Source organism: Lithobates pipiens, unplaced genomic scaffold (assembly GCF_037356315.1).
Source record: "Lithobates pipiens isolate NorthernLeopardFrog02 unplaced genomic scaffold, aLitPip1_a1.2 Scaffold_13, whole genome shotgun sequence".
Lineage (NCBI taxonomy): Eukaryota > Metazoa > Chordata > Amphibia > Anura > Ranidae > Lithobates > Lithobates pipiens.
The window spans coordinates 482,564,259-482,590,504 of record NW_027507718.1 but is presented as its reverse complement, the minus strand read 5'-3'; the positions used below and the strand labels follow the sequence as shown (position 1 = coordinate 482,590,504).

Genomic DNA, 26,246 nt, shown 5'->3' with positions numbered 1-26,246 from the left:
CCGCGCAATTGTCATTCAAAGTGCATCAGCGCTGAAAGCTGAAAATTGGTCTGGGACTGAGGGGGGTTTAAGTGCCCAGTAAGCAAGTGGTTAATGATCATTCCTGTTCACCATTTCAATACTTGGGCAATTCTGACTCTTCTCAGATACATGTGAAAATTTACTTTTTTTTTTTTTTGCTCGAAAATTACTTAGAACCAAACATTATATATACACATTTTTAGCAGAGGCCCTAGAGAATAAAATGATGGGTGTTGCAATTTTTTGATGTCACATGGTATTTGCGCAGCAATTTTTCAAACGCAATTGTTTTGGAAAAAATACACTTTTATTTACTGAATTATATTGCACACAAAACACAATATAGTACCCAATTTTCTTTATAAAATCTAAAAGATGATGTTACAACAAGCTAACAAGTCACGCTTTAAAATGATGTCTGCCCGTGCAATGGCACCAAACTACAGTACTTAAAACCGCAGTGTCCGTCGCCACCCGATGCGATGACGGATGGAAAAATAGCTTTTTCCTCCGTCACACTTTTTCGGTTCGGAGCGGGTCGGATGTCAGCGGACATGTCACCGCTGACATCCGACGCTCCATAGACCTCTATGGAGCATCCGTTCAGGTCCGCCTGAAAAACTGACAGGCGGGCCTGAACGGATCGTCCGTGTGAAAGGGGCCTTAGATAGTTTGTTCGTTTTTCGGCCAGTTAATGGGCACAAAATCGATAATAGTTTTCTGCCGAACGAACGATAAATTGAAAGGTTAATGTGTTTCCCGTCCAAACTGTCTGCACTAGGTATATGTAAAAAAAAGAATAAAAAATGCATTCATTTATGTCCACTAAACGATTTATCGGTCATTACATGATGGCACTATCGTTTGTGCTCATGGCCGATGTTTGTTTTTTGAAAATGGGTTTGGCCAACTTTCCGGATGGTGTATGGCCAGCATTAGTGTGGTATTTGCATTTGGAATCTATTGCTGTGAACCTACATCATGCGTTCAAAGGAGCTGTCCATGCAAGTTAAGCAGGCCATTGTAAAGCCTCGTACACACAATAAGATTGTTGGAAGGGGATTGTCTGTTGACAGACTGTTGTCCTAAAATCTTACCGTTAGTACGCTCCTTTTGACAATTGTTGTCCAGCTTTCAGCCAACAAATGTTGAATGACAGGCTAGTAAATTTTCGACGGACAGAGGTTTGACATCAGGTTTTCGTATGGTTAGTACACAAATACGTCACACAAAAGTCAAAATTACAAACACGCATGCTCGGAATCAATGCTCACCAAACACGAAATTAGCAGAAAGGGTCCAAATGGTGGCACTCAAGAGCTGAAATTCCTCATAGTACGTCACTACGTTCGTATTTGTGGCTTGACAATTGTGTACCGTTAGTATGCAAGACAAGATCCTGGCACGCGCCCTTTTGACAAAAATCATACAGAGGGTTCACCACAAGGTACAAACCATTCACAAGCCTGAAGAAAAGAAAAGCCAGATTAGACTTTGCCAAAAAACTTCTAAAAAAGGCAGACCAGTTCTGGAAAAGGATTCTGTGGATGGATGAAACTAAAATGAATCTGTACCAGAATGACAGAAAAAAAAAGTGTGGAAAAGGCTTGGAACAGCTCATGATCCAAAGCACACAACATTATCTGTAAAACGTGGTGGAGCTTTCAGTGTTATGGCATGAGCATGCATGGCTTCCAGTGGCACTGGGTCATTGGTGTTTATTAATAATGTGACAGAAGACAGAAGCAGCCGGATGAATTCTGCAGTGTTTAGAGATATATACGGTCAGCCCAGATTCAGCCAAATGCAGTAAAGTTGATTGGATGGCGCTTCTCGGTACAGATGGACAATGATCCAAAACACACTGCAAAAACAACCCAGAAGCTTTTGAAGGAAAATAAGTGGAATATTCTGAAATGGTTAAGTCAATCACCTGATCTCAACCCAGTTGAGCATGCATTTCACTTGCTGAAAACAAAACTAAAGGCAGAAAAAACACAAATAAAGAACAACTGAAGACAGCTGTTGTTGGAGCCTGGCAAAGCATCAGAAAGGAGGAAACCAAGTCTTTGGTAATGTCCATGGGTTCCAGACTTTAGGCAGTGATTGCCAGTAAAGGATTCTCAACAAAATATTAAAATTGAACATTTTATTTATGATTATATTAATTTGTCCAATGACATTTGAGCCCCTGAAAATGGGGGAATTGTGTATAAAAAAATTCTATTTGATATTTACGTGACTAGTGTAGTCTGAATGTTCCCCTTATACTATTCCTTATCTATTAGAAACGAGACCACACCATAGGTTGGAGTAAACTGGCCACAACAGCCTTTATTAAACATAACTCAAAATTACTCCAATAACTTGTAAATATGAAAATATATAAATATATAAATATATATATAAATATATAAATATAAATAACTTTATTAACATTAAACCACATTTTAATTAACATTAACTGCCCATTCTGGTGATCTCTGACGGTGACCACACTTAAGCCAATACCCAATCACTGCGGTACACCTGACCAACTTCCCAAAGGCCTCCACCTGTGACCGGTCGGAGACAACTTCCGCCAGTGAACATAACCGTATTCCCTCCAACGTTCAGGAATACCCAGAGGGGCCGATCGTTAGATGAGCCCCCCACACCCTCAGATCCCTTCTGAGTACCTGTCTACCGTCAGAAACCACCAGAAAACACACCGCCAACACGAAAAACTTTCAGCTGCCGTGACAACCGACGAAACCTGCAAAAGAAGAAAAGACCAGCAACAAAACACCACAAAACAAACACATAACAATAGGGCGGGAGGGTGGGAAAAACTGCCTCCTCTGTGTCACACTGGGCTCCGAATGATTCCTTAAAGCCACACCTCTCCCTTTTATGTGACCCCTCCCCTACACTGAACTTGTTTCCTGCAAACCTTTTCCTGAACTCCACCCATAAAGCTTAACCCTCTGTGTCCCTCATCCACACTGTCATGTCCAGCACTCCTTATATCATTGCATTCATAATCCGTGCTTCTCTTGACTAGTGTAGTCTGAATGTTCCCCTTATACTATTCCTTATCTATTAGAAACGAGACCACACCATAGGTTGGAGTAAACTGGCCACAACAGCCTTTATTAAACATAACTCAAAATTACTCCAATAACTTGTAAATATGAAAATATATAAATATATAAATATATATATAAATATATAAATATAAATAACTTTATTAACATTAAACCACATTTTAATTAACATTAACTGCCCATTCTGGTGATCTCTGACGGTGACCACACTTAAGCCAATACCCAATCACTGCGGTACACCTGACCAACTTCCCAAAGGCCTCCACCTGTGACCGGTCGGAGACAACTTCCGCCAGTGAACATAACCGTATTCCCTCCAACGTTCAGGAATACCCAGAGGGGCCGATCGTTAGATGAGCCCCCCACACCCTCAGATCCCTTCTGAGTACCTGTCTACCGTCAGAAACCACCAGAAAACACACCGCCACAGCCCGAAAGGGTGACCCCCTCAACCTTGAGGGCCGCCCCACACCCGAAGAGCTTTCTGTATGCCCTCCTGTAAGCCAAAGGACCAGAGGTCAATCCCCACATCCGATAGATGAACGCCATCCCGCCTAAGATAAAGCCCTACATTAACCTCCAATTCCCTGTGTCTTACCACAATGCCCCCGTTCTGCACTACAAACCGCCCAACAACCTTATTAACCCTAATCCTGGTTTTCTCAAGGCTGGCTAAAGACCTGGCCCCCCGCCACACCGTTCTGGCCACAATGTCTGACCACACCAAAATGGTGCCCGGGAAAAGGACTCGCATGCGCAACACATCAGCCTTGATATCCGCCAAAATGTCCTTCACTTTCCGAACTCCCAGGTCATTGCCCCCCGCATGAACAACCAGCACATCCGGGGGCCTATCCCTCAAAGCGAAACGCTCCACCTCCCTCATGACACGCTCCCACCTCATGCCCGGGAAACCCAACCACATCACCCTAGCTACCTCCCTGGGGATACCTAGTTGCCTGCCTGCTGGTAGAGAATCACCTCTCCTGGCCCCCCAGCAGACGTACGAATGCCCCAGGATCCAAACGAGGCGTTGAGAACCTCCATCTGGAATGAAAACAAGAGAAATAACACAACAACCAAAGGAATGTTACAAGCACAGTCCTCCCCCCCATAAATCCCACAGCAAACAACCCCCAGCCGCACCCTCCTTACCCCAGTAGCAACTGCGGCCGGACATAGGACCGGAACCTCCGGGACTCCCATCTACCAATCCGGCGAACCACCGCCTCCTCCAGCCCACATCGAGCCGCCTCCGTGGCCGCCCCAATCCGAAAAGAGTGGGACGCGTAGTCCCGCTCATCCAAACCCACCGCCCTCAGGCATTGCCGAAAGACCGACACAAACTGAAAACGGGATAGAAAAGAGCCCTCCTCGTGCACCAAAAAGGGGCCCGCCCTCCCAGGCCGCACCGCCCGGAAAGCCCGTACCGCCGCCACCGGGCACACTACCGAGCCCGGCAGGGCGAGCAGCGTAATCGCCACTCCCTTGCCCCGTTGATCAGTCTTAGACCTACGCAACCGTATACTCACCCGATCCGCCACCACCTGCACATCCTGATCCAACAGACCCCCAGCCACCCGTTTTGAGCGACACACCAACTCCCCAATCCTAAAAGCCCCATAAAACGCCAACGAAAACGCTGCCGTAAACAGGACGGTCTCGTAAGCAGACGAGCAAACGTCCCCCAGCCGAGAACAAATTGCCACCAGATTGTCAAATGACACCGGCCGGCGCGCATCCCTACCCTTCCAATCCCTCCTGTACCCCTTCAACGTTTGCCTCACCCAAAAATCCTTCGTCCCGTCCGGCTCCCCCCACAGTTTGAACAAAAAGGCCAACCCCGCCAGCTTCCGCTCAATAGATGCGGGAGACAGGCCCGTCTCAATGTTCCGGGCAACCCAGTACAATACCACCCAGCGCCGGTCGGAGCCCCGACCAGCCACTCCAACCTCCCGCAGGAACGCCCACCATTCCGCCCACACTCTAGAATAAGCGGACCATGTAGCCTCACTCAACGACCTTTTTAACCAACCTGCGGCGATTCCAAGGGAAGTTCCCACATCCACCCGGGGCATGGCGCCCCCGACTCCTCCGCTCCCGGCGCCAGCTGCCGGAACTTGTCCCACTGAAAACGAGAGAGCGAGTCAGCCAAAGAATTCTCCACCCCAGGTATGTGCACAGCATAAACGTAAACATTGAGCCGCAAACAGCGAAAGACCAGGTGTCGCAGCAGCCGGATGACCGGGGGGGAAGAAGCAGTCATCCGATTGAGGACCTGGACCACCCCCATGTTATCGCAATTGATGCGTAACTTCAAATTACGAAACTCTGCCCCCCACAACTCCAATGCCACCACTATCGGGAACAATTCTAGCAAAACCAAATTGCCCAACAACCCCGCAACCTCCCATGAGCGTGGCCAAGGTTCCGCACTCCACCGACCCCGGAAAAATGCCCCATAACCCGTAGAGCCAGCCGCGTCAGTAACCAACTCCACGTCGAAGTTGCTCACTGGCCCCGACATCCACATAGCCCGCCCATTATACGACTCCAAAAATTCATGCCAAGCCCGCAGGTCCTCCTGGTGTTCCCTTCGCAAACGCACGAAGTGGGTAGGGGCGGTTACCCCGGCAGTGGCCCCCGACAGCCGTCGGCAGAACACACGGCCCATAGGGATGATCCGGCAAGCGAAATTCAGCTTGCCCAACAGGGACTGCAGGGCCCGAAGCTGAACCTTCGGCCGGCCCTGCATGCCTGCCAACTCCGCCTGCAGATCCCGTAATTTATTCTCTGGCAATCGACACTCCATTGCCATAGAATCAATCACGATTCCCAGAAAACTCAATTCCGTCACCGGGCCCTCCGTCTTATCCCCCGCCAACGGCACCCCGAACCTGCCCGCAATGTGCTGCAACGTGGACAGAAGAATCGCACACACATTGGAGGCAGGCGGGCCCACGCACAGAAAATCATCCAAATAGTGGATGACCGACTCCAGGCCCGAAACATCTCTCACCACCCATTCCAAGAATGAACTAAAAGCTTCAAAATAGGCGCATGAAATGGAACAACCCATGGGCAGGCACAAGTCCACATAAAACTTGCCCCGCCAATGGCATCCCAACAGCCGGAAGCTGTCCGGGTGGACCGGCAGAAGGCGAAACGCCGATTCCACATCCGCCTTGGCCATGAGAGCCCCACGACCATACCGCCTGACCCACCGTACCGCCGCGTCAAAAGACGTGTAGGAAACCGTACAGGCCTCCGGGTCAATGAAATCATTGACCGACCCCCCTTTCGGAAAAGACAGGTGATGAATCAAGCGAAACTTCCCCGGCTCCTTCTTAGGAACTACACCCAACGGGGAGACCACCAGGTCCCCCCACGGCTGCACTTCGAAAGGACCACCCATCCGGCCCAGCGCCACCTCTTTACCCAATTTATCATCCACCACCCCCGGGTGATCTAAAGCCGAACGCAAATTCCTGGCCAACGGCGGCACCCCTCCCAAAGAACAGGGAATCCTAAAACCGTCCCGAAAACCCAGAATTAACCCCCGCGCCGCCGCACCATCCGGATACCTATTTAGGAAAGGAAGCATCCTTCCCAGGTTCACCGGCGTCATCCCTTTTTTGACCGGCGGCACCGGCACGCTGACCTTTTTTGAAACAGCGGGACAGGGGGTGGGTGCCGCCGCACCCGGAGCACTCATGCTTGAAGCGGCACGCGCCTCCGAATTTACAAGCCCCTTCATTGAAGGGCCAGCACACCCCCCACTTCTTTCCGGCCGGCAGTCCCGAGGAAGACGCACTCCCGGCCCCCCCCTGAAGAAACGGAGTGGGCGCCCGCGGAGCAGACATAAGCCTCATCCAGAGGCTTATGTCCTTGTGATCCCACCGCAGGTCAGCCCGCACTGCCTTACGCTGACGAAACTGCTCATCATAGCGCAGCCAAGCCAGCCCTCCATACACTCGGTGAGCCTCCCCAATCGCGTCCAGGTAACAAAATAACGCCGAGCAATGCTCGGGGTTCTTTTCCCCTATCACGCTAGCCAAGATAGCGAACGCCTGAAGCCAATTTGCAAATGTGCGCGGGATCAGCCGATACCTACGTTTTTCCTCGTCGTCCTTCTTGGAACTGTCCGGCTTAACCCTGTCCAAATTAAATTTCTCGAGGGGGAGCAAAGAGAAAATCTCCACATACTCACCCTTGCCGATCTTGTCCCGCACCTCCTGCTTCAAATGCGCCCCCAATGGGCCTTCGAAACAAACATAGACTTCGCACCGGGCAGCATCTGCGATCCTAACCAGGTCAGACCGCGCCCCCGGGTCCGCGGGCACCGGGGGGACCCCCGAGCCCACGGCCCCCGCATCCATGCTCCCCGACACCGCAGCAGGCGGTGAATCCCGCGCAGGAATGACCTCCGCCCCCCCGGCCCCCCCCACATTACCCGTCCAGGGGGCCACCTGAGGCGACCCGGAGCCCCCAGCAAACTTACCAACCAGGGCCTGCAGCCCCCCCAACAGCTCCTGCAACTGACCTGACGGCCCCCCCGGGGCCACAGGCCCCGCCCCCTGCGCTGAACCTGCCGCAACCCCCCCCAATACGTCCCGGGATCCCGTGGGTACCGCACCCCCCTGCGCCACCCCCATCAGATCCCGCAAGGCATCCGCCAGCAATGTAGACTCCCGCAACTTACCCGGGCCCCCAGGGGCCTCGGCGACCGGTACCGGTCCGGGTGCAGAAAAGGACCCCTCCTCCTCCTGGGACAGCTCGCTCTCCGAACCGACCTCTCCAGCGCGCACCGGGGACGCGGCCATCCCCCTGTGCTCCGCGCGGTCCATCCGGTCCCTGCGATCCGGGACTGCAGGCAATGTCCTCCTCCCCCTGCCGCCCCCGGCATGCCGGCGTCTAAAACCAGCCCTGCCAGGCACCTTGGCAGCCTTCTGCGACCCACCCTCCCCCCCCTCCAGCATGTGACCCCCCCGGAGCGCCCCCCTCCCCCCCACCGCGTGGATGCTGGCCCCAGACCCAGCATGCCGCAGATCCCCCGCCACGTGCACCCCCCCTTGGCCTGCCGACCCAGAGCCATCCACACTCCCCCCCACCTCCACCGGGCCCCGTGCGGTCCCGGCGCCATTTCCATGCGGCCGCGAAGCCCCGCCCCCCTCCGGTCGGCGGCGCAACGACCGCCCGGACCGGGGGGAGCCGAGAACCTGCCGTTTTGCCGGGGGGACCGATCGGTCCACCCCCGGGCTCCGGGAGTCACGAGGCGGCCGAGGAGTAGGCCCAGGAGAAAAACGCGCCGGAGGCCGAGACCTCCGCGCGCGCAGTGGAACCTCACCTGTCCCGCCGCCGTCCACATCGCCGTCCGCCAGGTCACCCACACGTTCCCGCAGCCAGTCCGCACCGTGCACCTCCGCCGCCCGTCGCAGCCGCGCGAAGAGTCCCTCGAGGTCCGCCATAGCAGAGGAGCAGCGAAAAACTGCCTCCTCTGTGTCACACTGGGCTCCGAATGATTCCTTAAAGCCACACCTCTCCCTTTTATGTGACCCCTCCCCTACACTGAACTTGTTTCCTGCAAACCTTTTCCTGAACTCCACCCATAAAGCTTAACCCTCTGTGTCCCTCATCCACACTGTCATGTCCAGCACTCCTTATATCATTGCATTCATAATCCGTGCTTCTCTTTCAACCCCTTCAATTATGGCTGAAAGTCTGCACTTCAAATTCATTTGGATCGTTTTGTTTTCATTTTAATCTGGTGGCACACAGAGCCAAAAGTATGAAAATTGTGTCTGTGTTCAAATATATATGGACCTAACTGTATGTGTGCAGGACTTACGTATGCATTTACAGGGAAGCACGGGGACAATATTACATTTTTTTTTATTCCATCCAAAACTTTTTTTTTTACACTGTCTCTTTAATTAATTTTTTCTTTATATTAAAGTATTTGTTACCCCAGCATTTCATATTCCTGATATATGCCTACTGTAGCATGTACTCATAAGAAAAAATACCCTGTTCTCGTTTTATTGCTTCCATTGAGTGAAATCCCTGGTGTCCCTGCCAGTCCCTCTGCTTTCCTATTAAAAACTGACCACACTAGGCATTAGAGCAAGCATAGCGTGGCCAGTTCTCTAGCTATGCTGGGAACTCAGCTTGCTCTCCTTCAATGATCAGCCTTGACCTGACCCGACCACCCCCCTCCCCCACAGCCTTTTACTGGGAAGATTAGTGTGCTGCTGCTTACTCTACCCCAGCTCTTATGCATCTGAGAACAGAGAGTATGTGAAAAAAGAAAAAGGTATTTATAATTTTTTATAACTATATACAAATGTTTTACCTTTCATACACTGAAATGGTCGTTTTACAAGGTGATCGTTTACAATCACTTTAACATTATTGCATTGCTATCACATGGGATGAACAACATCCCTTGTAACAGCCTTTTTAACATCCCTTGTAACAGCATGGGCCATGACAAGTCCTCTTTATGGAGAGATCTGGGGTCCATCAGACCCCAAATCTCTCCTCTGGTCTCTTAAGCGGCCGATCAGACACAGATCGGTCTGATCAGCTGTTTTCCTGGCCGCTAACAGCCAGGTAAACAAAGGGCTTGAACTGCAAGTAACAAAATTCTCGTTGCTTCCGGTTTCCAGGGTCACAGAGATGGAGGAATAAGGTCGGTTGTAGTGACACCATTTCCTCGCTCCACGTTTGGACAGCAGAGCCCACGAAAGGCGGCAGGAGGGAGACCCCTTCCACTACCCGCAGAAGTGATCGAGTGGCTGAACAGTGAATTGCCGGCTGCAAATTTTGATACCAGGATGATGCCACATGCAGTCATTATCCCAGGGAAACAACTTCAATATAAGGACGTCCAGTGGTATTGAAGTGGTTAAGGTGCCATGCTCACTGCAGCTGTCAAACACCCATTTTACAGGTGTTTGACTTTTTTTCTGCCCCCAAATGCCCCTCTGTGTTAGCCTATGTGTAAATAAGATACTGCAATACCTATTCTGGTGTGTTTTATAGCGGTCTCATGACATTAAATAAATAAAAGAGCGCCAAACAAGTCCTTAATACTTTATTGTTGATAGCAAAGTGACAAGAAGAAGAACAATGGTAGCCAACACGTTTTTGGGGGATCAGGAATGTCCCTTCATCAGGGCTATAATAAAATTCAAATACACATTTTTATATCCCTGATGGGGCCAAAACATCATTATTCTGCCTCAAAGAAGCTCATGTACTTTTTTGAGCTTCATGTGACAGATGACACAATGCTCAGGGGTGAATAGGCCCAAAGAGAATAAAGGGATTCTTCATCTTTATCGTTGTGCTTCAGGAACTGTTGGCCAAGAATCTCAGGTGTGGACATGGGACTAGCAGAATGACAAAGGAAGTTAGAAGATGTACATGTTCTTTATCATTTTCTATCTCATTGAATCACCTCTGGCCCTGTTCACACCTGTGCATTTAAGGTGTGGTGGGTAGAAAAAAAACCCTGTTTGTTGCATCTTTGATGCGTTTTCATCAAAACGAGATACTGTTCAATGGTAATGCATGTAAACTACATTTAACAGTCAATTCATCTAAAACCACACAGGTCCTAAATGTTAGGAAATCAATTTGCAGTTTAAAGTCATTCACTATTCATTATAACTGCATTAGAGTCTTATATAGCATTGGCGCAGTGCACCATAGAGAATACTGAACACATCATTCCTTACCCTCAGGACTGTATTTACTATAATGGCAATCATAGGCCAGTGCGTAGGGCAGCAGGGTTAGAGGGATTAAGTATCAAAATCCACAAACTGCCATAACTTTTTTTTCATTTTTTTCCTCCTAAACAAAATTCACAAAAAAGCATTGGAGGGTAAGGGATGCAGGGGATGCTGAGAAGAGTTACAAAGAAAGCTCCATGTTGGAGACATCAATAGGGCAGCACGATGTCTGAATATGTTCCTTTCTTCTCTGATGGAGCTCACAGTCTAATGCCCTTACCCCAGACACCTGCAAAAGAAGGTCAATCTGAGTGAAAACCAATGAAAACCTAGCAATATCCTGCCAAAAAGAAGCCCACCCTAACTATGCTGATCATGTCTTTGGTTGGAATTAAACCAATGACTCCAATAAGGGGGAATAGGGCTATCCACTTACACAGCATGGAAAACATGTCAAGTGTAGAAAACCTGCATTGATTTAGTTGCTTTCAGAAAGCATGAAAAGCTTTTAAAACCCATGACAACAGTTTATGGGAGATGTCAATGGACATGTTTTGCAGATCTTTGCCAGGAGTGTGTTTTTAACATCTGAGCACCCAACTTCTCCAAACACCATCCAAAGGCTTTCACAGAAACCCTAGTGTATTGATGGTACATTGGTTTAAAGCAGCCATTCTCAATCAGGGTTCAGTGGAATCCTAGGGTTCCTCCAGAAGTTTCTAGGGGTTACTTGAGCTGTGTGTAACGTACCTGATGGTGGAGCCTGAAGCATCTAGGAAGGCCTTTGTTACAGCCCTGGCTCCAGAGTTCTTGGTAAGGTGACAAGGAATGCCAGAGCATAAGGTGGCACAAGTGCCTGGTAAGTCTCTCGCTGGATGGTGCTGGTGTGCGACTGGAACACAGGGACCACAGGACCGGGCACGCTGGTGGCAGGGCTGGATCCAGGGAAGAGCACGGACAGCAGTTGCAGATATGGATCAGACACAAGACAGGGTCAGACAGTCCGGGTCAGCAATTAGCAAAGAGATCAGGTTCAGGCAGAAGAGTAGACAGGAATCAGACCAAGGTTGGTAACATTAAAGCAGATGAGGAGAGGGTTGAAGCAGAAGTGAAGTACAAAGGCAAGCCAGGGGTCTGTGGTCAGGAGCAGGAGTCAGAAGAAGGATGTGGTCAGCAACAGATAAGCAATACAGGTAGAGATACACAAATACTTTAGAAAAGCAATAGACCAAATGGCACCGACTCCAGGCACTAGTGCAGTTTAAATAGCCTGCCTGTTTGCACACGTGCACCTGTGATTTGGCCATGAAGCAGTCTTCTGCGCATTGGAATTCGCTTTTCTGAAACTGTGGCTAATTGACCTCCAATTCGATGGTGCATGGGGGTCAAAGCCACTTGGCTAGAGCCAGCTATGGGATACCAATGATCTTTTTTGGCTGCCTGTAAGGATGGAAGTCTGGCCAACACTATAAGAGGAGCTTTCTTTTCACTGGCCACCAATGTAAGGGGGGCACATTTCCCACTCACCCCCAATGAATTGGTTTTAGCAGGGGTTCCCTGAGACCTAAAAATGATTTCAAGGGTTCCTCTAAGAAAAAAAGGTTGAGAAATGCTAGTCTAAAGCAGGGGTCTACAGACATTCCAAACAAAGAGCCAGTGTAATTTAGGGGGACCAGACTGTGGTCAGTAGGAGTAGAAAATGTCTTGACATAAGGGGAAGTAAACATTGCTTCAGGCTTGGTGGTCAAGGAGGGAGTATAGTACTCAGTCATTGGTATCAGTGGGAAGCACAGTATCCCCATTTTGGTATTAGTGGGTGGAATAGTGCCCCATCATTGGTGCTAGTGGTGGGAATTATGCTCCACAGTTCTTATTAGTTGGAGGAATAGTGTCTCAATGGCCAGATAAAGGCTAGCAAAAGGCTGCATCCAACTCACAATTTGGAGACCACTCCAATTTTTTACCTGGAATATCTTCTTCAAAACTGATCAAACTGCATTATAAAAACCAACACAAATGACTGAACAGGAAGCTAAAACATAAAGAATTCATTTTATTTTTTTGCCCCTGTAGTGTTTGTCAGATTATAACAGCACAGTAATACTTGTCATGGTTTCAGCCGTGTTAATCTACCTCTTTTATAACAATTTTAAATGGATCCCATAAACCTAACGTACAAGTAACTTTTGAAGGATCTATTTCTAACATTCCCAGATATGTTTTTAAAGAGAAACTTCAGATTTGTTAAAAAAAAAAAAAAAACAACAACAACAACAAAAACAAAAACAAAAAATCAATATAGTATATATAACTACTACACTTTACTTCTCTAAATGCAATTTCTTACCCCCATGGCATCAGTACTAGTTGTAGATGACATTTTCTATACTTCTCAACCCTGTGCTTTTTGCAGTTGGCTCGCCCCATTTCAATCATTTAATTATTGCAGGTGTTTATATAGTGCTGACAATTTACACATCCCTTTACATACTGTAATATCAATCCCTGTTACAGTTTTTATCTCAGCTTCATACATACACATACTAGGGCCAATTTAGACAGGAGCTAATAAACTTACCAGCGCGTCTTTCGAGTGTGGAAGGAAACTGGAGTACCTGGAGGAAACCCACGCTAACACAGTTAGAACATGCATACTTCTTACAGTATCCTGGCCAGTATTCGAACCAAGGACCCCCGTGCTGAAAAGGGAACTGCTAAGCTACTATTATTTAGTTCAACTTACAGGTACCCCCTTCAATGTTCTACACCATGGGCTTTCTCCTTGGGTACACATTTGCTAATAATGCTGTATGCCCAAAATGAGTGCAGTATATCTTATTACAACACTGCCTCGGATCCTGTATAAAAATTAGGCAGCCTCCCAATTCAAATATACCAAAATGGCCTGTTTCAATATCTTCACCTGGCCTTCACCCTCCCCGCCACTCTCTTTCATTCTACTCCTATTGCCCTCCTCTCCAAAAATCAGATACTTTTTATTTCAATTACCTTTCTTTCGGGGAACATTTTACCACACTTCATGGATTGGTTTGTCTGCTGCCTTCAACACACATCTCAGGAGACCTTGGGGTACATTACACCACAGTACGTCATCAGAGAGCTAGCTGTCTCTTAGACCCCTTTCACACTGGGTTGGACGTTGATGGAAAAACGCTGCAAGTTTTAGCGGCCCTTTACAATCATTTTAGCGGTGCTATTCGGCACATTTAGGTTCACCTGTTTAGTGGCGCTGCCAAAGCGCTTTGTAGGTGCTTCAGCAGTGGTGCCTATTCATTTCAATGGGCAGAAGCGGTGGAGAAGCGGATAATTACACCATTGGATTGCTGAGCATGTTAGTATGATTTTGTGCATAGCCCAGTTTAAACAGTAAGGGGAAGAAAATAGGGGGATGAGTGAAGTTGCAAAATGCATACATTCCCTTTAATTCACCTAAAGTGAATTACTTTTTTTCTTAACAAAACTGAAGTTTCACTTTGAACACACCAATGCCTAGATTTAGCTGTAGATCTTTAATAACATTCATGTAACTTGGCCATGTGACCTCTTTTAGTGGCCATTTCAGATTAAAGAAAGCTTAAAATCATCAGAAGATAATATGAGTGACTGGCACCAGATTTTCAAAAATAAAATATAAAAACAGAATTTCTGTGCACCTTGCAAGTTTCATAAGAGGCAATCTTAGCTGTCCATCCTATTCACCAACACTTCAGTTTGGCCTTGACAATTGTCCTTTTTTTTTTTTTAATTCCATCCCGTCTCAGTTTTGAAGAGTTTTGGGCAGAACAGTCTATATCCAGATATATTGTGTTTCCAGATCCAGATCATTTAAGAAGTCCAATGTTAATTAATCTTAATTAAGAGTCCACTGCATGCGAGGCCGAGGGTAATGTGTCTGAATGGTATTTCCGATGGAGAAGGCCACATATTGAGTTGAGGGTACATACACGTGAGTCGTTTTGACCTTAGCATCGATTCAGCATGTTTTCCCTAAACTTAACTGGAACTTATAGATAAACTCAAAGAAAACATGTTATCGTTAGATAGGGCCAACATAGCTACCTCTAATGACTGCAATTCAACATCCTGATGGTAGATGGGTATAACCAAATCTGCCAATATATATTATATATTATATATATTTATATATATATATATATATATATATATATATATATATATATATATATATATATACACACACACATATATATATACACATATACACACACACACACACTTTATGCCGAAAGCATGTTTGAATCCACTTACTGTTGACTAACTCACTACCTCTGCTGGTTTATTCCAAGCATCAACCACCATAAAATAATACTTTCTAAGAAAAGTTTTGAACTTTCCTCCTGCTAGTTGATCTATGTCCCTGTGTTCTTCTGAGCTTCATATTGAAAATGTCGCCCTCCTGAACCTTCTTCAAGCCCATAGCAATCATTAGCGGTAACAATGCTGGCCCAACCTCAGAAATTTTTTTTTTACCAGAGTTCAGCTTCACGCTACTGCTCCTTGGACGAGACAAGATTATCAGTTCTGGTTGCATGTGTGAGTCTTACAAAAAGATACAGCACGTGGCTCATTTTAAATATGTGGCTCATACTTAGCATGACTTCTAGCAGATTCAGCAGGAATCAGTTGATATTCAAGTCACATATGGCCAATCTTTACACCTTACTTAGCATGCCTGCACTTTAAATGTGAGAAAAAATATATCTGATGCTAGGCCCACTTTGGTTCGGTTCCTGTTGTTGGACAGGTGATCTGCATTCTGTAGAAATTAATTTACGCACTGGCAATGAGCTGCCCCTCCCATTTGCTAATTTTCTCTAATTATAAAATCAATAAGCTTCATGAAGTTTTCTCCCTTTATTTTGCTATGTATACATACACAGGGCCATCAACTACTCTGGGCTTCTGGCTTTCACAGTACCTTTAGGGAAGGTTGTAGTAACCTCTCAGTTTAGGCATTAGTATTCAAGTCCCAATGATAGCCGGATCACAAACCCAGAGACAGCTTGAAAGCAGCATGTGGCTTCCCCATATGTTTGCAAATGCATAGAGAGACATCTGCTTTTTTCAACATGGCAGAAGCAGGTTTAAATAAGGTCCTTTTCGCTGGTTAGCAGAGCTGTGTTCTGGGGAAATAAGGATGCAATAAATATGATATTCTGTGAATCAGTCTTACATAAGTCTTGGTTTTCTCAGGAGAACAAGTCCAGCAAATTAAGACAATCGACACAAAGCTTCAGTAAATCTTTGGCAAGACAGTAGAACATCAAACTAAGTGTGCGATGAGGTGACATGAAGATATCCGGCCTAACGGAGGAGGTACAGCGAGATAAAACTCAGCAGCACGGTTGGCCTTTCAGCGTCTCTGTATTTGAGTTCTCTATCCAGATGTCTTTGTGAGGAGTCTCTGCCAAAATCCGTCTTCAGAATTTACCATCCATGGCTGGCCGCGTGGAGAACCCTCGCTGGTAGGGCTGTGAAGAGCAGATGTTACCGCATATCACTCCTAGGAAGAAAACAGATGGTTACACAAGTTTCCAGGTGTATCAAAGGAGGAGATGAACACAGGAAAATCCTTCTAAAGAGTCTGTCCAGCCAAAAGTAATATATTAATTCTAGTTGTAACGCGGTGGGCTGAGTATTTTATGCCTTAGATCAGCTTTTCTCCACCTTGGTTCTGTGGAACTCCAGGGTTCCTCCAGAGGTTATTAGGGGTTTCTTGAGAAATGAACCATTTCTTCCTCTCAGATAAGTTCCCACTGACACCAGGAAACTGAGAGGAGAGATTTATCCTATTGACCATTAATATAAGGAGTATTTTTTCATTTTTACCATCACACTAATGTAAAATAACAATATGGTGCCACTCAGCTAACTTAGATATACCAACAAAAATGTAAACTCCAAGTGTGCAAGCAATTCAAAAATGAATATGAAACATATAGTAAGCAAGTCCAAAGTGTGAACGTGACTTAAAGCGGGGTTCCACCCTAAAGTGGAACCTCCGCTGATCGGAACCCTCCCCCCCTCTGGTGTCACAATTGGCACCTTTCAGGGGGGAGGGGGGTAGAGATACCTGTCAAAGACAGGTATTTACACCCACTTCCGGGCATAGACTCCCGTGGGAGTCTACGCCATTTCCTGTCCTGCCGCGCTTTCTGCTGGGACACACACGGGTCTCAGAGACAGCGCAGAGAATTCCTATTGCGCTGCGCGACTCGCGCATGCGCAGTAGGGAACCGGGAAGTGAAGCCGATTCACTTCACTTCCTGATTCCCTCACCTAGAATGGTGGCGGCAGCAGCCGAGGGCCAAGCGATCGATCGGCCTCGGCTGCCGGCATCGCTGGAACCCGGGGCAGGTGAGTGTCCATTTATTAAAAGTCAGCAGCTGTAGTATTTATAGCTGCTGGCTTTTAATATTTTTTTTTTTGGTGGAATCCCTCTTTAAGAGTCCTTAAAGTCCTTTTACGATTAGAATGTGACACCACAATGCCAGTTCTATACATCAAGTATTGGAAACACTTGTGCTCCACCTCTGAGAATTGTGGCCTTGCCTTCAACTTAAGACCCACATAATTTAGGTCACAGTGCCATTAAACCCTTCTTTCTAAGGCTATTGAGTAGGCTTTAGATCAATCTCACAGGTCCAAGACAAGTATCCAACACTCCAACCACTGTAGGTGTGTTCCCCTTTAAGAAATCAAATCCTGGATGGACACTGCACATTGCTATAAACGCTTTCCAGCAAACTATGCAATGAAAATCAGGGATTTTTAATGCCCATATATTACAATACGTGCTTAAGCTGGTCAACGTCAAAGTGCATCTGATAGTTTAAATACATGTACAAGCTATTGGGATTTGAGCACAGGTATATCTTTTCTTTGTTGCAACGCAGGTCAGTGACCAGATCTGACCTAGTAGCCCCCTCCTTGTGTCTTGATGCCCCATGTTGGCATGGAGTCCATCTTAGCATTTGCAGTGGCAAGGCAGTGTAGGAGTGGCCGCAAGAGGGATAACTTTGATGCAGTTGGCCAGCTTAAGCATGTATTGCCATATGTGTGAATTAAAAATACCTGTTTTTCATTGCATAGTTTGCTGGAAAGAGTGTATTAGTGTGCAGAGGGTCCATCAAGAATTTGTAGTGTTAATATGTGGTCTTACCCCTTTAAGCTATTGGGATTTGAGCACAGGTATATCTTTTCTACTTCGAGAAATCAAGGTCTCACTTGGCCATTAGAATATGCTCAGAACAAATATGGAACCACCATAGTGCAGTACTGAAAATTAACCCAATTATTAAAGATATTGCTCTCATGTGTTAAAAAAAAAAAAAAAAAAAAAGAAGAGCATAGCATTCACATCAATACTCGGGATACCACAAATTCCCTGTCAGTGCTTCACTTCTGGTTACAGTTTGTGCAATGACACAAACCACCTGGACCCATGTGACGTCATCACGCAAACCATAACTGGAAGTGCAGCACCAACAGGGAATTTTTCTCGCATATTGATGTATATGCTATACTGTTTTGGGTAAATGGGTTCATTCTGAGTACTACACTATGATGGTTCTGTATTTGTTCTGAGCATATACTAATGGCCAAGTGGGACCTAGGTCCCTTAAAAGGGGAAGACACCTACAGTGGTTCGCATGACGGATAATGGCTTGGACCTGTGAGAGTGGCCTAAAGCTTACTGAATACCCCTGGAAAGGAGGGTTTAAGCACACTATGACCTATATTATGTGGGTCTTAGGTTGAAGGTGAGGGAACAATTCTCACTGAGGTGGAGCATGAGTGTTCCAGATGCTTGGTCTGTAGCACTGGAGTTGTGGTGTCACATTCTAATGGTAAAAGGACTATTGGGACTTTTAAATCACATTTATTATCATCTGGGCTTTTTTCCTCAGAGAATAGGTGCAGGAACTCCCCCTTTTCGGAGTTACCCCTTGTCTTTACCCCTACCTACCTCTGAGCACCAGTCCTTGATTCCACCCCCCTACCCACCTCCCAGCAATGCACATTTAGACAAGTACAGAACCAAATAACATTTGTGGTACTAAGTAATTTGTATGGAATTTGTTCATAACAAGAAAAGCAGTAAAATAGACCCCCCGCAACCAACAATAGACCCACCAGCAACAATAGATGACCCCTGCAACAATGGATCACCTACAGCAAAATACCCCCTAGCAACAATAGACCCTCCAGCAGCCAGATAGAATAGACTATGTTCTCAACAGTAGATCCCTCACAGGGACAACTGACCACCACAGAAACAATAGATCCCCCGCCCGCAACAATAAACCCCCCCACTGCAAAAACTAGATCCCTTACAGAGACAATAGATCCCCATAAGCAACAATTTCTAGATTCTAACGAGCAGGGCCCTCTAGTCCCTCCTGTATTGATTTGTATTGTAAGTGTACTGTCTGCCCTCATATTCTAAAGTGCTGCGCTAACTGTTGGCGCTATATAAATCCTGAATAATAATAATAATAATAATAGACCTCCGCAGCAGCAATCAACCCTCCTTCAGAAATAGATCCCCCCAGCAACAACAGATACCCCAGCAGCCAGCATCAAAATACACTGTAGCACAACCCAGCACTTCTTTCCATTACATACATCCAGTGCTGGAGGTGCCGGAACTGCGTTCCCCCGCGTTCCCACTGAAAAAAGCCCTGATTATCACTATATGTTTCATATTAAGTTTTGAATTGTTTTGTAAACTTTCTGTTTGTTTTGATTGGTATATTTAATTTAGCAGTGTGGTACCATATTATTATTTTATGTAAGTGGGTGCACATGCAAGGTGTCAGCGGCACTTGAGTTTTAAATAAAATAGGACACTTGATATTTTGCTATTAGAGGATTGGCAGCGCAGGGGTAATTTTTTTTAATATATTACATCACACTATTGTACTGCAAGCTGTAGATATGTTGATTATTAGAAGGGTTTTCCCAAGACCTGAAGGTTATTTCAAGGGTTTCTCTGTGTTAAAAGAAAGGCTGTCTTAGATACGCCCTACATTATGTTCCTGTTGAAGTTCTTCCTGGGAATTTTGGGTGTTCAGACTCAGGAACATGTCCACCTTTGTATGCCCCAGCTCCTCTCCTGTTACATTCCTCATAATATAAAAATACAACATAGATACTTGAAGTTTACTATAATGCACAAAAAAAAAAAAAAAAAAAAGAGTCTGTACTAATACTGTCCACAATAAGACAACAACATGCAAAAGTAATGATACATGCAGTCCTTCAAGTAATTTTCCAGAGATTGCAATGCTTGCAGTGAGATTGTTTGATATCACCCTTGTGACTTTCTGGAGACAGCTTAATCGCCACCATAGGGTGAAAAATGGTAACTCATCAGATAGTTGGACCCAAAAGTTTTATAGGTCAGCATGCCCTTGTTGTAATAATGAGGATCCCCAGGTCATCTCCAGCCTCTGAAAACCTAGGAAAACTCTCAAGATAGCACCAAACACTCTACATCCCATGTGGTCCCTCCTGCTCCTCCTTGGCAGCTTGGAAGGTGCTTGGCCAACAGCTGAGGCTGTGCATAGGGCGGCTCTTCAACTGCGCAAAAGCATAATGCCCTATAAAGTCTTGGTCCAAATAATTGGTGAGATATCACTTTTTACCTATGGTTATCAGCAGGTTTGCTCCAGAAAGACAAGAGGGTGATATCTGGTGGACCCCAGACTTTAAGAGGTCAATATACTCTTGTTGAATGGTCAAAGAGCTATCCAGTGCATGCTTTTAGCTCCTGGCCAGGTGTCTTCCAAGCAGCAGGGAATGAGCAGGAGGGTCCACACTGGATGTACAGTGTTTGGTGCTATCACAGAGGATCAGCTTCCAGAGGCTTATTGCACCAGAAACTGTGAGATGCTGGTTGGAGATGACCCGGACATCCTCTTTATTACACCACACAACATATGGACCTATAAAAAAAACTTTGGAGTCCAATTATTCGTTGAATTATAACTTTTTACTGTATGGTCGTCACATTTGCTCCAGGAAGTCACAAGGGTGATATCTAGTGGTTTGACTTCAAGAGCTGCAATCTCTAGAAGCCACTCATTATGACCACAGTAGGTGTGCTGACGTGGAAACTCAGCACAGAGCTCCCACTAATAGAATCCCTAAGAGATAAAATTTGTTAGGTGATTTTAATCTATGGCATCCACCAAAAAGTGAAATATTAGTTTGAGATGGATGGATCCTTTAAAAAGAATCTGTGAGCTTCTCTGTGAACCTGTAACATGCTGTTCACACATGTGCAGCCCAATAGATTTACCTAGATAGATCACCAGGGACAGGAATTATAAAACGCTAGCCACATCCATGCAAAATGAAGCCAAGTCACAATCTCTGATAATAAGCATGAGGTCCACTTTCCTAGCCAGAGGTGGCATGAAGATGGACTTGGCTGCAGCTGAATACACAGCACACTGGGTGAGATTTACTAAAACTGCAGAGTGTAAAATCTGGTGCAGCTCTGCATAGAAACCAATCAGCTTCCAGGTTTTATTGTCAAAGCTTAATTTAAAAAGCTGAAGTTAGAAGCTGATTGGTTACTATGCAAAGCTCCGCCAGATTCCGAGTGCTCCAGTTTTAGTATCTCCACCACTGTGTATAGTGTATTATGTATTCTGCAAAGCCAATGTGATCTTTATAGCTTAGTCCACCAACAACCAATATTTCAATCATGGATTGATGCTGGTAGGTTGAATTATTTAACCTTGGAGTTCCAATGTGCAAAATCTGCTTAGTGTACTGTCTGATCTCATCCTCTCCACCATGCCACCCATGGCCCCCTCTCCTTCTTCCTGCTGTTGTAGGTGGAGCCCTTGTGTCTCACTGAAGTCTCAGTGATGGAAAATGAATATAAGATCAAACAGGGAGCTCTGCCAGCGAAAGGTTAAAAGACAAACATTTTCATATGTTGCGGATAAAGCTTTACTTTTTTTCAAGAAAGTGTACATTGTTGCCAAGATGATAAAATGTTTTCCCGGGAAACTCTGCTGCCGAAGCGGAGCACTTAATCTAGTTGCTTGCACTACCGTCTCAGGGGGATGCAACTCATTGCAATCCCAACATGGCATATTTACTAAACGGTGATGGAAAATAATGAATTCCTTGCTCTCAAAATGAAATTTACTAAACAAAATATAAAGTTAAAAATGGTTCACGTTCTCAGGGGCACCAATCAGGTTGAGACTTGCAGGTTCCAGCCACCTGATTGGTGGCAAATCTTTGTCCGATTTTCATACAAATTTTCATTTGCGAATCTACTACAGTAAGTCCCCTACATATGAACGTTCGACTTGCGAACCTCCAAAGATATGTGTTCGCAGGTCCAATCTGTAAAGCTGGGTACACACGATTAGTTTCTTTTCATTCAACCCAGCATCTTTGTTGAACTTCCGTTGTTTAATTAGGGGGCTTGTTGTAGTTTATACACAGCTCTACGGGCCGCATTTATCAGAGATACCTTGAGGCGGCAGCGCGGCTTCCACATGTATTTGCAAATGTATGCAACTAACACCTCTATTTTTAAAATCGACCTTTCCCTCTTCCCACTTAAACCTTGAAGAAGTCCATGCACTCTACTTAGTAAAAGTAATAAAGTTATGGTGGCCAAACACTATACAAAAAAAATAGGCCGAAATTCGGTCATTTAGACAGTTTGTTTTTCAGCTAGTTAATGGCCACAAAATCGATAATCGTTGGGACATATTTGAGCTGAAAAAACGAAGGACAAGGTTGGAAATTTTCTGCCAAACGAACAATAAATTTAACATTTAATGTGTTTCCCATCCAAACTGTTTTTTTCACTAGGTATATGTAAAAAAAATAAAAATAAAAAAAAATAAATGGATTCATTTATGCCCACTGAATGATTTATCGGTCATTACATGATGGCACTATTGTTTGATCTCATGGTCGAATGTTCGTTTTTCGAAAATGGGTTTGGCCGATTTTTTTTTTATTTACACAAGGTGCACTAAATTGTATTGAAGAAATGTAGCAACAGTTCACAACAAATCTGGTGGGAAAGCCACCCTGCGGGGCACACTCACAGTACAGTAGCATGACAAGAGTAGGTTTTAAACGAAATTACAGCGTCTGTTCAGGTCTGAATGCAGCCTGGGCAACTGGCCCCTAATTGGGAGAATGTCCAGAAGAGATGAGGCTCGACTTTTTCCCTCCTCAACGGGAACCTTTCCCTAGTGCTAATACTGTCCCTCACAGACGGGGTCAACTGTCCCTTCTCTGTCCACTCACCAAAAGCACACCAAAACCCAGGAGCCAGGACCTTAAAAAGGCTCTGCCTGACCCAAGATGGCTGGCTGAGTCAAGTGGGGTGCCAGCATCCAATAGGACAGCTTCCCCAGTGACCCACGAAACCACAGAGGAACCCTGCTCCTTCTGACTTCCCCTCCAGGAACAGGACCACATCGGGAAAGCCCCACCTGCCGTTGAGAAAGTAAACTGTACCTGCCTACATGTAGAACTAACCTGTGCTGTTTCCACAGTCTCTTTGCCAAGTCCTTGCTGCTGGTCGGAATCCTATGCTGCCATTTTTAAAAGAAGGCCACAGGTGCCCTGCTTCTTATTTCCTGATGGTTACCAATGACATTTGTGCCTACATCTACATGGCACATCTACCAATCAACATCACGATTACCTTCCCGGAAGATCTCGTTTCTTCCTTTTTTTTCCTCCAAAAGATGACTATAATGTCATATGGTGCATGTTCAAGAATGGGTGCATTATGTTGGCGTCTCATCTGGCACATTTTCTGTATATAAATTTTTTGGGATAAAAGTCTTTACTCGGGGGGCATCTGTGAGGCCAGGGCTATGTCACCAGTTCCTAAGAAGACCTCAAAAAAAGACCCCCCTCTCCTCCTTGGGATCACAAGATTTTGCAAAATCTGCGAATGATCATTTTGGTCAATCTTGTCTTCGAGTGAGAGGCAGCTTGGATCTGGAGCAATGATCTCAAAACTGCGGCCCAGCAGCCGGATGCAGCCCTTTGTTTGCCTTTGCCATTGGGCACTATTCCTTCCACTGAGACAAAACACTATTCCTTTCACTGACACCAACGATAGGGCACTATTTCTCCCCCTAATACCAAAGAAGGGGCACTCTTTATACCCAGTGACCCCAGGACATTTCCCACTGCCCAGAGTCCGGCCCCCTAAAGTCTGAAGGACAATAAACTGGCCCTTGGTTAAGATATTTTGGAGACCCCTGATCTAAAGCAGCGTTTTTCAACCTTTTTACCCCTAAGGAACCCTTGGAAATATATTTAGGTCTTGAGGAACCCTTACTAAAGCCAATTCATTTGGTGGTCAATGGGAAAAAAAATCCCCCCTCACAGTTGCGGTCAGAGCTTTGCCCCTTCTAGACAAAAAAAATAAATAAATCATTGGTGTCATGCTACTGACTCTGTCAAGTGATCTTGATTCTGGAACTATGCAGGCACCAAGAAAGGAGAGGTCAATCATCTCCCAGCTCAAGGAACCCCTAGCAACCTCTGAAGGAACCCTGGTTGAGAATGGCTGGTCTACAGACTGACTTGTGCACTCCATGGTGGTACTTGTTAGGTATTTCTCAGTGCTTTGGCTTGTAGTTCCCTGCAGTGTATGCTTATGCCCTGGTGTCTCCCAAGGATGGGAAGAGCCATGTTCAAGCACTATGAAGAGGTGGGATTCTAAGAAAGAGCTACAGAGAGATTTTACATCAGTGTAGGTACTGTAAAGGTGGGCTACAACTTCTAACCAAAAATGTAAGGTTTACATATATTTTAAGGGGGCTATTTATAAAACATTTATGAAGGATGCACAATTTTTCTCCCACAATTTCTCTAATAGATTAGTTCCTATAATGGTCAGCTCCATCTATTGGCCAAAATTAATTATTCTTTTCTCATTGAGGTATTTCAGAAAACTATCCTACATTTTGGCCACTAGATGGAGCTGACAATCATAGGAATTAATCTATTACAGGAATTACAGGTCAAGCCTGCATTAATGCTTGTGACATTTGTCGGATAAATGCTTTTATAAATAGTCCTCTTAGTGTTAAAATAAGCACCTGATTAAAGATTAAAGTGGAATGCCATGAAAAAATGTCTTCTCCCATGCAATGGGGCTGTTCCCACACTGCATGGGTTAACCAGTCATTTTGTCCAGGGGCACACCAAAAAGCTATACCTATCTGATCCGTCGATCCACTGGAAAACAGCCCTCCCTAGGGTTGCCACCTTTTCTTCAAGCCAAACCCGAACACTTTAGCGGCACAGGGCACATTTGTTTTCGTAGTATACACAATAGGATTATAAAAGACCTAGGACCTTGGGTGCCCCAATGAGAATGGTAATGCAGCTCGCTGTGGCAAACAGTGGGTGTGGCCAAACTGCTCTGACATCATGCCCCCCCCCCCCCCCGTGATGCCAAACCTGCCCCCAGACAGCGGCCGGCAGCTCCCGAATGGCAACAGATTTTTGTGTGACTACAGTGGAACCTTGGTTAATGAGTAACATGGTTAATGAGCGTTTTGAAAGGCGGGGGGCACCGGGGACACTTGGAACAGTTTGTTAGACTTCTATGGGGAAACTCGCTTTGATATGCGAGTGCTTTGAAATACAAGAATTATCCTGGAGCGGGTTATGCTCGTAATCCAAGGTTTCTCAGTTACTTGGGGAGCCACAGCCCAGCCACAGCCCAGTCTAAATAATGTGTCCGGGTTTCAGGCAGACTGAAACCTGGACACAAGATTCTAAACCCGAAGTGTCCGGGTGAATCCTGGACAGGTGGCAACCCTAGCCCTCCCCCACATCCAGCAGTGGACTGTTCCTGCTGTCCTCATGACCAGAGCCGGTCTATGTGCGTGATGACGTCAGGAACAGTCCATGCACAAGACCACTAGATTGAGGGGGGCAAGAGCGGCAGGGATCGGTCTTGTACTTGGATGATCATTGTATTAGTGAGTATATCTCCGCTCTCCTCACCCCTAGGCAAAATCAGGTGAGTGACAGAAATTAGCTCATCATTCCGCTTCTTCTCCTTTACTGTCACAGGCTGGGGGCAAAGATAAGACATAGTTGTATTATGTAACTATGTAGTAGAGAAACGTTCGGTTTTGTGGCTGACTGTACTTTCTAACAGAGCTGTATAAATCTCAGGAAATGAAGAACAGAAATACAATTCCTTTGGCAGGTAAAGCAGCTCCCACCTGTGTATTTCCCCTGTTTATTTACCTGCTTGTTTGAAATTCAACTCTAAACCCGATAGAGGTGCACTGAAAATTTGTGGAGCCAAAACACATTGGGCGAAAAT

General features: G+C 45.9%; 2 protein-coding genes across 3 annotated transcripts in view; both read right to left on the bottom strand.

Annotated features, from left to right (window-relative positions):
- Positions 1 to 2,919: 2,919 nt before the first annotated feature.
- Positions 2,920 to 8,744, bottom strand: LOC143975508 (integrase/recombinase xerD homolog). 2 transcript variants are annotated; one of them, XM_077477960.1, is made up of 2 exons: positions 8,455 to 8,744; positions 2,920 to 5,235 (listed from the first exon to the last, which is right to left on the bottom strand). In XM_077477960.1, the coding sequence occupies exons 1-2, from the start codon at positions 8,573 to 8,575 to the stop codon at positions 4,259 to 4,261; spliced, it is 1,098 nt and encodes a 365-aa protein (XP_077334086.1). In that variant the 5' UTR covers positions 8,576 to 8,744; the 3' UTR covers positions 2,920 to 4,258. The 2 variants fall into 2 exon arrangements, with proteins under 2 accessions (XP_077334086.1, XP_077334085.1); XM_077477959.1 differs by lacking the exon at positions 8,455 to 8,744 and adding an exon at positions 7,810 to 7,985.
- A 4,135-nt stretch (positions 8,745 to 12,879) lies between these two features.
- The window catches only part of ATOH8 (atonal bHLH transcription factor 8), a 109,543-nt gene continuing 96,176 nt past the window's right edge, over positions 12,880 to 26,246 (bottom strand). The window contains exon 4 of the mRNA XM_077477958.1: positions 12,880 to 16,391. Within this exon, the coding sequence (XP_077334084.1) occupies positions 16,386 to 16,391 (6 nt within the window). The 3' untranslated portion in view covers positions 12,880 to 16,385. The remainder of the gene's footprint in view (positions 16,392 to 26,246) is intronic.